This window comes from Rhagoletis pomonella, unplaced genomic scaffold (genome assembly GCF_013731165.1).
Source record: "Rhagoletis pomonella isolate Grant_MI unplaced genomic scaffold, Rhpom_1.0 Rhpom_scaffold_04907, whole genome shotgun sequence".
Lineage (NCBI taxonomy): Eukaryota > Metazoa > Arthropoda > Insecta > Diptera > Tephritidae > Rhagoletis > Rhagoletis pomonella.
The window spans coordinates 1-13,866 of NW_023463455.1; the positions used below are offsets into that span (position 1 = coordinate 1).

The 13,866-nt window shown below is 31.8% G+C and overlaps 1 protein-coding gene across 1 annotated transcript; it reads right to left on the bottom strand.

Moving 5' to 3' along the window:
• Positions 1-668: 668 nt before the first annotated feature.
• LOC118754911 (protein rhomboid-like) lies at positions 669-13,856 on the bottom strand. The gene is made up of 3 exons (XM_036489781.1): positions 13,178-13,856; positions 3,150-3,579; positions 669-2,659 (listed from the first exon to the last, which is right to left on the bottom strand). The coding sequence occupies exons 1-3, from the start codon at positions 13,796-13,798 to the stop codon at positions 2,310-2,312; spliced, it is 1,401 nt and encodes a 466-aa protein (XP_036345674.1). The 5' UTR covers positions 13,799-13,856; the 3' UTR covers positions 669-2,309.
• Positions 13,857-13,866: the final 10 nt, after the last annotated feature.

Here is a 13,866-nt window from a genome sequence, read left to right on the forward strand (position 1 = left end):
TTATTGCGTTTTTATAATTGTGATTTATTTATTATCAGTATTCATGTGTATATGAAGGTAAAACTTTCGATAATTTCAAAAATAAATAAAGAGATTAAGATGGAAATGTTTACTATTACTTTAAAAAATGTTTAGATTTAAGGCGGCGTATTCATAGTCAAGATTAAGTCGACACTTAAGTTAGTTCGCATCCTTTTGACATAATTTTCAAAGAAAATGTCGGCCAAAAGCAAACCCAATTTTCTATGATAATGTCTGTAAAAAATGCTGCTACTAAATTTATCATAATACTTTATTTCGACTATGAATATGCCCAAATTTCGTTTGGTATATTCTTCCTAAAAGAGGAACAATAAAAAAAATCAAACCAAAATGAAAATTAAATGTTTTTTTGAAATTTTTTAAGTCAAAAAATATTTATTTGCCATTTTTAAATATTTTGAAAATTTTCGAAAAATAATAGTTGCAATTAAAAAAAAATATTAATTTAGCGAAGTTTTGTATTTCGACTATGAACATGCCCCAATTTCTTTTCTTTTATATTCCTCTTAAAAAATGTAAAAAAAAAAATTCATACCAAAATGAAATTTAAAATTTTTTAAGATATAACGAAAAATTATTTATTTACTATTTTCAAATATTTTGAAGTTTTTCGAAACTTAATACCCATATTTTTTTTAAATGTTAACTGCGATTTAAAAAAAAAAATGAATTTAGCGAATTGGTCAAGCGTAGACACATGTGAGCCGCGGTTTCGAAATTTTTCGAAGAAAATTTGGAAATTGAAATAATTGTACTTTTAATTAAAAAAACTCTTAAAATCGCACAATTTTGGCTGTAATGAAAAATTTATCATTCGCAAATATTTATTAAATACATATATTGAAAGTTTTCGAAAATCCTAGGTTTGGAAAAATTTTTGTTTCAGTTGAAAAAATCTCAATTTCAGGTTTTCTGTTCAAGCGTGCAGATTTATGTTCGCACGGTGTGAAATTTTTAAAAATTTTGAAATTTTCGAACACTCAATTTTTTTGATTAAACTTAAGTTTCAATTCACGAAACCTTACATTTTTAGAAACTGAAAAATTTTCCGAAAATATATATATTTTTTTAATATTAGTGTCCCCCGAAAAAACCTCAATGACGCGCATTATTTTTTAAAATTTTTTAATATGCTGAAAATTTCGAACAAAAAAATTTGTTTTAATTAAAAAAGAAACTGAATTTTTTATCCAAGCGTGCACTCGTTAGCCGCACCTCGGCTTTCGTCGCTCCCTTTGCCGGCCAATTGTCGACTGCGTTGTTTTTTTATATTTCATTAATTTTTGTTTTTGGTTGACTAGTGCGTTATTTTGTGTGAAAATGCGATTTATAGCGTTTAATGTACACTTCAGTTCACATTTTAGTTTAACTATTATTACTTGCGGGGGATAACGAGGAGATGATTCCTAACTTTTTTCTAATACATATATGTACATATATTTATATAAACCAAGCGTTGTACTTGTATTCGCTTATGTTTTTTTTTTTCGAAAAACCTTTAGGCTACTTCAGTTTGTATGTATTTACAAAAGTGTCAGAATGCACTTTAACCGCATTTACAATATTTGGTTTTTGTATATGTGTGTGTGTGTGACCCGATTGTGCATTGATGTTTACAATTTTATATTAAAAAAAATATTTTAATTAAATAAATAAATGTTTTTTCTCTTCACTTCTTAATGCTATAACTAAATGTCATTCAAGCGTGCTTGAATGCACATTTATGTGTGTGTGTGTGTGTGTTTTATTTATTTACTTTTATTTTCAAAATTAATTCAGTCTTTGGTATTATCACAACATTTGTTTATACGATTTGGGGGTTTTATTTGCGTTCGATGCAAAATATTTGAATATGAAAAACAAGTAAAAAAGTAACGAAATTAAATGATAAATTAAACAAGAACTGTAACGAAAATATTTAGGTGCTTTAAACGTTAGAGTAATTGTTAACAAAAAAAAAAATTAAATATAAAAAGGATTAACAAAAATGCGCAAAATTAAAATATTTAGTAGGAGTAAAATTTGAAGTTTGCGATATTTGCTATTTTAACTTCCTAGCTGTTTGGTTAATTAACGCGCGCGCGGCACTAAATTCGAGCGTACTTTCATTTGAAATATTTTTTCTTATTTTCTTCTATGCTAACTGCATTTTTGTTAATCTCTCTTGCTTGCTCAGCCAAACTTTTTCACTAAAACTTTTTACGAGTTATTTTGTTTTTTTTTTGCATCCTCTTCGCTTAAATTGTCCATAATCGCAAACAGACTTTTTACGACACGCCCAAATCGTACAACAACTGTTGTGCCACAACTTCGCTACGCTCCTCTACCAGCTGCCCGGTCATCGTGTTGATCAGATTGAAAACGATAGCGAAGACAGTGAAGGCGCTATAGACGCCCAACGCCAGCCACCAAATAAGATTCTCATAAGCGCGATGTTCGAAATTCTTCAGCACCAGTAGGCCGATGGTGAAGCCCGCCAGCGCACCGGTCATATGAGCGACATATGAGACTGGTGGGGGATCAAGATTGGGCCAAGTGCGATCGATGTGTGTCGGCTTGATCGCCGCGTCGGCATCGAGATATTGTGAGTATAGCGCATAACCCAGATCGCAAGAAACTGCAAGAGAGGAGAGAATAATAGAAAAAAGTGCGGAGATTAGCAGAAGTTTGTTTTGATTTGGGGTTCAGTTGCTTGAAGAAACTATATAGAAGTAAACAAAAAAACTAATATGGGGCACACTAAAGAGCTTGTGGAATGAAATGTGCCCGCTGATCAGTAGCCCGTTTCTGTAACTTTTCTCTACCGATTATTTCTCTACTGGTAGAGAAAATACGTGACTCTCACCTACTAGTTAGCAGTAGAGAACAGGGCGGCGAATTCATATCTCAATTCGCCTTGGTAGAGAATTGTTACAGAAACGAGCTACAGAAACCCAAAAAAGAAAAAACAAAAACATGTCAACGCAACTCGCACATTTCAACTACACGCGTTAGTAAATAAATCAAAAAAGCATAAATCGCTAGCACTAATACCCATTGGCCCATTAGCTTCGTAGCCCCTTTATTTATTGTAAGTGAGAAAAAGAAAATTAGTTTTCTAAACTCACCAAATATCAACACCGACAACAATTGCGCCACCGCATAACGCATCTGCCTGTAATTGAGTGTTATGTTGGCCAAGTGTGCGGCAAGCATTGCGTATACGCCACCGCTGGCGCCCACCAAATACACCTCCGAGTCGACTACGCTGGTGCCCAGCGAACCGGCAAAAACGCCCGCACAGTAAATGATCGCCACACGCGCTGAACCGTGCATCACCTCCAGCGGGATGCCGTAGAAGAGTTGAATGACCACATTGAAGCCCAAATGAAACCAGTTGGCATGTAGAAACATATAGGAGAGGAAACGCCACACTTGTAAACGACGATCGGGACGATAGATGAAAACCGAATCGGATGCGATGGGCATGTGTGGGATGAGTTGACGTGTTGTTGCCGTGCCCGGCACTGTGGCTGAGTCGTAAGCGAAAATTGCGATCTGTAAGGAGAAGAGAGCGAAGAGAGAAAGAGGATTAGCATGTGTGTGTTATGAGTATTGATAAGACATTTATTACAGCTAGCTAAGATATGAATTTAGTTAGAGTTTATTTGTAAGTATAACACTAAAGTTTCAATAATACGAGTATAAGTTAATTTTTTTATTGTAAGAATTGTACTGAAAGTAAAAAAGAAATCCTTAAAAAAAACTTTAAAAAGCTTTCGATTTATCTAAATTTACATTAATTTTTCAATATCCAACAAATAATTCAGAAATTTCGAGATCTAAATTTGTAGGATTTTCCGCTAATTTTTAGTACAAAATGCATTCAATTTTTGAATTTAATAAAGCAAAAACCGAAATTTTGAAATGCCGAAATCGGGCTTACGATCTCAAAATCCCGAAATTAATAAAACCCAAAATTTTGGGAAATCAATTTTAAGGTATTTCCTTAAATTCAAGCCCTGCATTTAATGATGTCAATACCGAAATTTTGGGATTTCGACATAATACTTAATCTATGTATCTCGAAATCCCGAAATTAGTAAATTTTTTTTTTTTTTAATTTTGAGTTTAAATTTAAATTTTTGAATTAAAGGAGGCTAGTCCCGAAATTTCGGTATTCCGAAACTGCATCAAAAATATCCAAAAACTTTAAGGTCTAAATTTATAAGAATTACCGAAAATATTATTCCTGCATTAAACCAATCCCGAAATTATACCCAAAATATTCCGAACTTTCAAAATTTATAGTATCCCTAAACTTCAGAGTCCTGATTTACATGAATTTCCTTAAATTTTGAGTACTACATTGAATTGCTGAATTAAACGAGGCCAATTCCGAAGTTTCGGCATTCCGAAATTATACTAAAAATATCGCAAAATGTCGAAAAACACATTCAGGTTCGCCAATTTTAACATCCCCCAAATTTTCTACCTCCCCTGCCAATTTTATGTCTTGCCAATGTTATTTAAGCATTTTCCTGTCCTGCCAACAACCGCGCTCAACTTTTTGCGTTGCTCATTACTCCTTCATAGTTTACGAATTTCACTGCTGATTAAAAAGTCAGCTAAAAGTCAAGTTTTTAAAACAACCATCAACTTGGCAAAGCAGCTACTTAATATAAAAAGAGAGGATTATGGTTTTTGCAGGCAGAAGTTGAGGTGAAATTCATTTATAGAGTTCCTGTCCGCAGAAAATTCACATAAATTTTCTTCACATTGTGCGTTCACTTGTCACAAATGCGTGCAATGCAGTGAAGTAAATTGAAAATGCACGCTACGGTAGTAGAAAAAGGAAGGTATTCGGTGCCAAAAAAGCCAATACATAGTTCAGAAATGCAGCGCAACGACCAAGGATATGCACTTTCAACGAAAAACATGTTTACTCGCACAGACCGAAAATTATGAAAAATGAATAACTAAAAATTATATAAAAAAAAAATTATAGTCACCAGATTATATTTTTGTTTACTCTTTCTTGTCTTTGTAGTCGAATGCTTGTCAACCAAAAAGTTGTTTTCCACTTGTCGAGTGTGCAGTACAAACGAAGCGAAGTTGGTAACGCAAGACAAATTGCTTATCAAAAAACTGCAGTAAAGTAGCAACGGCAATGCGCTCAAGCTTGGGAAGCTCTGGTTTTCCAGAAGTCAAAGTGCGGAATTTTTGTATATTTTTACAAAACATATTTAGCTTTATTAAAAAAAAATTGCAGAAAAATATTTTTTATAGCTAAAATAATTTCTTTTGCTGAACTTCCGCTAGGCATTAAATGACAACATTTTTAATGACAATGTTGAGCATAAAAAAATTTTCGTGCCATTATGTTCACAAAAATAGTCATTATGTCTGTTTCCACATGACATTTTTTGTAATTTCATTGCCTAGTGAAAATTCGGCATTAGTCTTCAAAATTGAAGTAATGCAGTATTTCCACTAGGTATTAATAAAATGAAAAAAGTTTCAATGACAAAATTGGGAATTTCATTAAATATTTAAAAAATGTTTTCTATAATTAAAGGACCTTTGATTAGTATTCAAAATTACTGTTATACCGCATTTCCACCAAGCATTAAATGACACAAGTTTTAGTGACAAAATTGCGCATTAAAAAAATTTAAACTCGATTCCAAAGAGTGTTTTTAAATCGCACAAATTCGTTGCAATTTCAATTCATATTGGAAATTCGGCAGAGCATTTAAATCGATTGTTTGATTTTCATGAAAACATTTGCAAAGTATGTCAAATTTATATAAAAAATTTAATAAGAGTTAGAAATGTTAATGTTACCCCAAAATTACTAAAAATTCAAATTCGTATGAAAATACTAGCATAAAAGATTTTTCTGAAGACAAATTTGTTTTTTGATATATGTGTTCAGCAAAAATATGTTTTTTTTTTTAACTTTATTAAATGTATTTTTTATTACTCAAAATAGAATATCAACTTTTTTACAAAAATATTTTGAGTCTCTTGAAATCACATATAAAATTATTAATTTTCAGCCAACGACCAAAAAAATACCCAAATCTTAAACATTGAACCTAAAATTAACGGATTTTGAAAAACAGCTGCTATGTGAAAACGTGCCATAAGTAAATTGTATTCCGCCATGTGTAAAAGTAAAATATTGAAGTTAGTCTTTAAAAATATGTATACAAAATAAATTTATTAAATAAAATAATTTTCTTTTTTTACATATTTTTAAAAATAATTTGCAACCCTTTAGCGTAGTAAGTTTCTCAAAAAATCTTATAACAGATTCTTAAAAAAAAGTCATGTGAAAAGGAATTAAAGAATATATTTTTATTCAGGCTGTGCAAAACTACGATTCAAAAAAAAAAAACAAAAATTTCGAAAGCTACTAAGCAGAAGAAACCCAATTTTAATCCATTACGTGTAAACGTAGTATAAAACAGATTTAAAAAAGTTAACAGAAGAACACATAGTTAAAAAAGTGAACCCATCTGTCTAAATAGCGCAAATGTATTTAAAAAAAGATTTTAATTCATTAGGTGTAAACATAGTAAGATTTAAGAATAAATTGTAATCCACTGTGTGTAAAAATATCCTTTAGATCCGGCAGTTAGAAAAAAATCTTAAAAAAAACTTTGTGATTCTTAAAAAGCGAATGCCATGCTTTGATCTAAGTGTTAATGCAGTATTGGAAGATTTAAAAATCAAAATTTCAATTCACTTTTTCGAATGAAAATTTATAAAAAAAAAAAATTTCATCCACTCAATGTAATGCGAGCCAGATTCTCATGAATTAAAAAAATTCAAATATATAACGCACAATAGATTTTGGAAATGCTGTTTAATTTAATTCTAGAAAATAAATATAAAATTTGAAAAACTAAATATTTTGTCTACTTAGTGTGAACGCAGTATTAGGAAGTTTCAAAAATTAACCTTTATTTTATGAAGTATTTAAAAAGAAGCTTTAGAAACTTTAAAGCTCTCCTTGTGGTATAAGAATTATACAAAAATTAGCCTCGTAAAGGCTGGTAAAAACTCACAGTACCTTTTCTATTTTCATAACAACGACGCTTGGAATTTCGTGTGTGCAAGAAAGACTAATAAAATTGCTTTTGTGGTTGAGGCAAACATTTTCGTTTGAATAAAAACGCTAGTTGCCGGGGTGCTTTTTGCTATCAAAAAGGAACCGAATGCTAAGGACACAAAAACTGCCAAAATACAGTGCTGTTCATTAAAGAGAGTACAAGCCATATGTACTTGGCATGGCAAATATGTATGTATGTAAATGTAAATTCGTATGCTATGTATAAAACATTCTTCGCTACAAAAATCCTTGCAAAACTCGAATGAATGAATTGTAGGGGCGATACATAAGCTAATGCAAACCTTTTCCTATGTTCTGAACATGTAAGCCGCAAAAATTTTGGAGAACAAAAAACTAGATGGACATGCAGCTGCAGTTATTTAGCAAAAAATGAAAATTGAAAATAAAAAAGCACTCACTTAAAAAACGACAGCAATAAGAATCGAGTCAAATAAAAACTATGAGAGTGGCCAATCTATTAGGACAAACAAAAAAGCAAAACAATAAACTAAAAACCTTCAAAAAAAAAAAACGTGTATGCTATTTTTTATGTCCCCTTGCTTTTTACTGCCATTCGCCGCTCCCTTTGGCTGAGTCACAATTGTGTGTTTGCATTTTTAGCTTTTTTTTCCTTTCTCTCACTCAATATCCTAGTATCCCTTTTGTTTTTGCTTGCCCATGCTGTCATGCATACGATTTTCCTGTTACTTCGAAATTTTTGATTTTGGCATATTTTGAAAGGTCCTTTCCGCCTTGTCTACATTCATTGTTCGCATAGCAAAATATATGTAGCAATAAAAACACAAAAACAAAAAAACTTTTATTGCCGAGTGAATTGTGAAAATAGAAAAGTTTTCGGAAGTACAGTAAAATAAAATTAAAAATGGCAGCGCATAAATTGCATAGAAAAAGGTAGCATAGTTTATAGATAAAAAAGGCGGCAAGGCGCGTGAGAAACACATACACGCAGAATCAAGCTCACTAGACGGCAGGAAGTGTGAGTGTTTTTTTTTTTGCATATATTCAATGCCACTTTTGTGACATAGTGCAGCAAGCTGGGCACACGAGGAGAGTACATATTTTGAAAAAGTCCTCGTCGTAATCGTTGGTGATTTGCTTTTTTTCAATTCGTTATGGAATCGCAACTATGTCTCGCCTTAGATATATAGCGCTACCAGTTAAATGCATACATATGTATGTATGTATTTTTTGTTGTTGTATTTTTTGTAGTTGTATTTTTTGTAGTTGTATTTTCAGTAGTTGTAGCAGTGACATAGCAATCGTAGTAGTTCAAAGTTTATGCGACTAGCAGTGAACAATTGAAATACTTTTATGCTTTTAGTGTACATACATACATACATACATACATACATACAAATGTATGGAGCGCGCACCCAATCAGCTAACTGAATAACCACCCAGCCGAGTCGGCAGACTCGAACGTGCCACAGCCAAAGCTATGTAGAGTCAGAGTCCTAGTACATATACTACATATACATACATACATATATAGACCACAGCAGACAGTGTGTAATCGATTTTGGGGCGCCAGGCGACTCGTGCGCCATTTTTTTCCTTAGCTACAATTGTGTTGGCTTGTTACTTGGGTACGTGAAGCTAATATTGTTATTGTTGTTTCACTGACCGCCGTTGCCACAAGCTACGGAATACATATGTATGTATCTTCATATGTATATATGTATGTATGCATTAAGAGGTAAGTGTAGTTATAGTAAAAGAAAAACTACTTCCGTTTTTGTGTTGTGCCACTTAACATTGCCGCCGTTGCTGCTAACGCCATATTGATTGGTACGTACATAGCAGTTCGTCCTCGTGTTTGTATAAGCGCATTTACATACATACATACATATATGCACATTAGGATGCCTCGTGAGAAAAAAAATTGCCTTTATTAAATGGGAATTACAAAATTCATACAGCCCTATCGCCAATTCCATGTGAATAAATCGTTTCCATAATTTAACATGCAAAACAAAAACAAATTGGGAAAAATTTTGCTTTATAATTTTTGGGAATATTTGTTCATGTGAAATTCGCGGTAGGGCCGATTATATCGCACACGATCTTCAAAAGTGTCACAACTCAAAATTACACGTTCGTCAGAAATGCGAAAAACTATTTCTTAGTACATGCTAATCATATGGGCAAGGGAGACTTTACCTTAGGGGTTGTCAACAAATTATAACAAAAATTTGCTCCAGCTTTTGCTGAAAGCTAATTTAAAGCTCTGTGTACATTTTTAGTGCATATGTAATTTCAAAAATGCCAAATTCTGAGTTGTGCCAGTTTTGAAGATCGAGTGCGATATGACTCTTAAAATATTTCGGAAAATTTATATTTACGCAAGCTGGACTGATTTGAAAGTACACTATAAAACTTAGTTTCTTATAAATTTTTTATTTATTTTGTCAAAAAAAATGACTCAGATGGTAGCGTGTTTAAGCTTAAAAGGTCTACATGAAATGTTTAAAAATTTTATCAACCGAATCAAAATAAAGACATTTTTTTATTTTCAAATCGGTTGCTGGTCACTTATAACTTATTTTTTTTGAGTTATTTTGACAGAAGTCTGAAAATAGAAAAAGTTTTATAATTCCAATTTTGTTGTATGGACAGTGATGCACCCTAATATACCTACATACATACATAGATACCAGATACATGTGAGTGTATAAAATTTTATTTCTTGTATCTGTGCTAGACCATTTATTGGCTGTATAACTTTTTTATTTACAGCATAGGAGTCGTCTGCTGAAAAACTTTGTCACAGGAAGGCGCTGCAGGATTTTTATGAAAATTTATAGTGAAATAATAATTTCGGTTATTTTCTGTATTTATTTAATTTCTCACAGTTCGACGAGCACGATTTAACTTCGATACTAAGTATTTTATTTTTTATTTTTTTGACATGTAATTAATGTACAACGAATTCACTGAAAAAGTTTTGGCATATTTTATTTGTTTGCGAACAAATTTTATTTGGAAATCACGCGTTTGCGTGAATTTGTGGAAATTCCGTAAAATTAAAAATGCAATTAGCTGAAATTATGATTAATTAGAAGCAGCGAATTTGGCTCGATTTGAATTATGCGGAAAATTTAAAAATAAATAAAATAAATTTAGCGGAAAATTTGCGTATTTTTAGTAAAGTAAATAGCTAATGCGTTAAATTAATCAAATTGTTAAAATGTCCGATTTGGTTTATGGATTCCAATGAAATGCGAAAATTGTGTTGGTTGGAAACGAAAAAAGAAACCAAATAATGAATAGATACATATGTATATAATGATGTGTGTACATATGTTGATTAAGTGAACTTAAATATTTTATATTCCAAATTTGCTAAATCGCCCCACATATTTTTCGTGAAAATTTCCAACAATTTAAACAATTTCAATTAATTGTAATCAAACTATTTTATGAATAATTGAGCAAATTGTAAATGAAAACAAATCCATTCTATTTGGTGCGATGAACTGTTAAACAGCAAAGTTTTGGTTTTATTAAGCTTGATTCCCTTTTTTTTAATATTCTCGGTATACATACGTACATACGTATGTAATCTGATTTGCTTTTGAATAATTTTATTAATTTGCAAAATATTTATCTAATAAAAAATCTGTATAGTAAATAATTGAGTAGTACACAGTCAGTCATACCTACATAGTTTGTGATTTTTTACAGCAAAATGAGTAACAAATAAATTTTAGTTTGTGACGGTATTAGAAAAAATACAATGAACTAAAACTAAACAAAACGCAATAATCTAACAAAATATAAGAACATAAAAAATTAAAAAAAAAACAAGAACTAAAAAGGGCCAATAGCATTAAAATTAAAAGGTATAAATGTACAAAGAAAACTTAAATTAAACATAAAACTGGTACTACAAAATAAGTAAAGAAAATTAAGAATAACAAAATAAAGCAAGGTAAAATTAAAAAAATTTACCAAAATAAAATAAAATATAACAAAACAAAAAAATTAAAAAAAAAAACGAAAAAGAAAATAAACTTGGAATAGAAAATTATATAAATTAAACAAATAAAAAGTAAGATAGAAAATTAAATGGTATAAAACAATAGAAAAATAAAACAAAAGAAATTCTAATTAAATAGATTGTAAAGAATAAAACTAAAAAGTCTAATTAAATATACAAAATAAAAAGCTAACTTAAAATTAAAAAATTTAACGAAATGAAGAAAATAAAAATAAAATAGCAAAAAAATTTTAAAGAAAAAAATAATTAAAAATATTTCAAATAAATTAAAAGAATTTTCGCTGTCTACAAGAAAAATTTAGTAAAATTATACGAATAAAAACTAAATAGAATGTAAAAAATAACATAAAAATTAAATAAGGTAATATAATAAGATAAGGAAATGAAAAAAATTTAACAAAAAATATAGACTAAAAAAAAATTTACAAAGTTATTTAAAACAAAATAAAAACAAAAAAGATAAAATGAAATACACAAAAAAAATAAAAAGGTTAATTTAAATAAAATACTGAATAAAGTAATGGCCGTTTTCTCAAAAAGGTTTTAAAATTTGTTCGCCCTTTAAACATAAATTTTGTTCTGAAAAAATGTGTTTAAAGAAAGGGCAGATAAATTTTAAAATCTACTTGAAAAAACAAATAAAAATAAAATAGAAAATAAAATTAAATGAGAAAATCAAAAAGAGATGTCTTACAAAATAAAAAGTATAAAAAAATAAAACGAATAAAAATAATAATAAGACATAAGTAATACTAATTTTATCTTAAAAAAATCAAGTGGAAATAATATGAGGCGTATTCTTGTTTTGGTACGATTCGAAACTTTTAAACCCAGCAGCTATATGCGCGGAGGCTAAAGCGCTGCGGACCAATTTTCGCATCTTTATAGCGTGGTCCAGATTCCGCTTTTTCAACTAGGGCATTGCTTCAAAGAAACTGCTTCTGAAAGGAATAAGTTTCCTTACTGCTGCGCATTTTTTCCGTTGATCTTTATGCCATTATTATACCCTCTATACTCTTAGATGGTTACGTCATTCTTGCTCGCATTCCTAATTCTTTAGCGTAAAACAATCTAATATGGAGACCCTTGACATCGCTAGACCTGGGAAAGAAATCCCCTATGCGACAGAGGCAGATTGTCTGACAGACCGTGTAATACGTGGACAAGAACAGTGAATCGGGAGGCAAAGCAGCTCGGGATAAGCTGAAAGGAGCTCAAAGCAATTGCCAGAAAGAGAACCAGATAACGCGCTGGAGTCTTTTATGCCCTCTTAGTACCAGTGAGCAGATAGTAGCTACATAAAGGTTCCAGAGTCGGTATGAGTCTAGCAGACTTGCTCTCAACTAGTTAAGCCAGCTTTCTTGTTATTTCCCTAGGTTGATTCCCTTCTCTGCCCGTGAGCTTCGCCCTGCTTGTTGCCTAACACATATGTATTCGACAGTGATTTTCTTTCTTAAGATGTAGACATAGGGTTTATGCTAAATAGATTCGCGCCAAGGATGAACCCCTTGCGCTGATGTTAGCTTAAGTGTGTCTAATGCCCTCAGAAGTACCCTACGTCAGCTATCGATTTCTTAAAGAAGTAACTTCTAACTAAAGTCGCCAATATGTAGTACTACTCATTCTAGTGAATGGCATGCTCACTGTCTTGCTGCTGAGCTGTTCCTTAAGGTGACAAAAAAGGGTTTCTCGATGGATTTCCTAGCCAACTTTTCCTCATAGAAAATGTTAAAATTCAGTTTTAAACTACAAACACTATATAGTATTAAAATTTCTGCACTCATCGCTGTTAAAACTTTTAGTATACATTTAAAAACAATACAAGAATTATGGAGTAATTGTATTCCAGCAGTGTTTTTGTGCATAAAGCCTTAAAACAATTTCTGGATACTTAGCGGAGAAGTATGACTAATCTCACAAAAATACATATAATTACAATATAGTTCGCTTACTTCATAAACTATTAGCTTCGCTGTCAATTTAATTAATTACTGTTTTTTTTTTTAGAAACTCACCTCAATGAGCGAGATCGCCAGCATGAAGAATGGCCAATGTAGCCTCAAATCATTCTTCAAGTACGCCGCTTCCGGATCCGCATTACAAGCGTATTTCTTCGTCTGTTGTTGTTGTTGTTGCTGATGCTGATGCTGATGTTGATGCCGCTGCTGATGGTGGTTTTCCTGCAGGTATTTTTGTTGCTGCTTTTGTTGCAATTTATGTTGTGCCTTCTCCATGTAAATGTGTTCACCGTGTCGCGTGCAGCAAGTGCTACTCGCTGTACTGCTATCGGTGTCGTAGGACGAGGACGAGGACGAGGCGGACAAAGCGGCTGTGGAAGACAGCGACGATGCCAGTGGTACCGTCACTGCTGCTGGAACAGTGGGTGTGTGGGTGTTTGTCGATGTAGGGCAGGATAATGATGTCGCTGCCGGCAATGGAATGTCAATAATGGTTGCTTCAATGGCGGGCAGTTTGTCGACGATAACAACAGTGTTTGCTGTTGGAGTTTGTTGCTGCAGTTCGTGTTGTTCAACAGCAGGGATGACCTCGTCAATGGAGTGCTTTTGCTGTTGTGGTTTTTGTTGTTGTTGTTGTTGCTGCTGCTCTTGCCATATTTGTGCCGCAAATTGCTCCATTTTCGTTTGGCTTTTTTTGTGTGTTTATTTTTCTTTAGTTTGGGTTTTTTTGCCTAGTCTTTATGCTT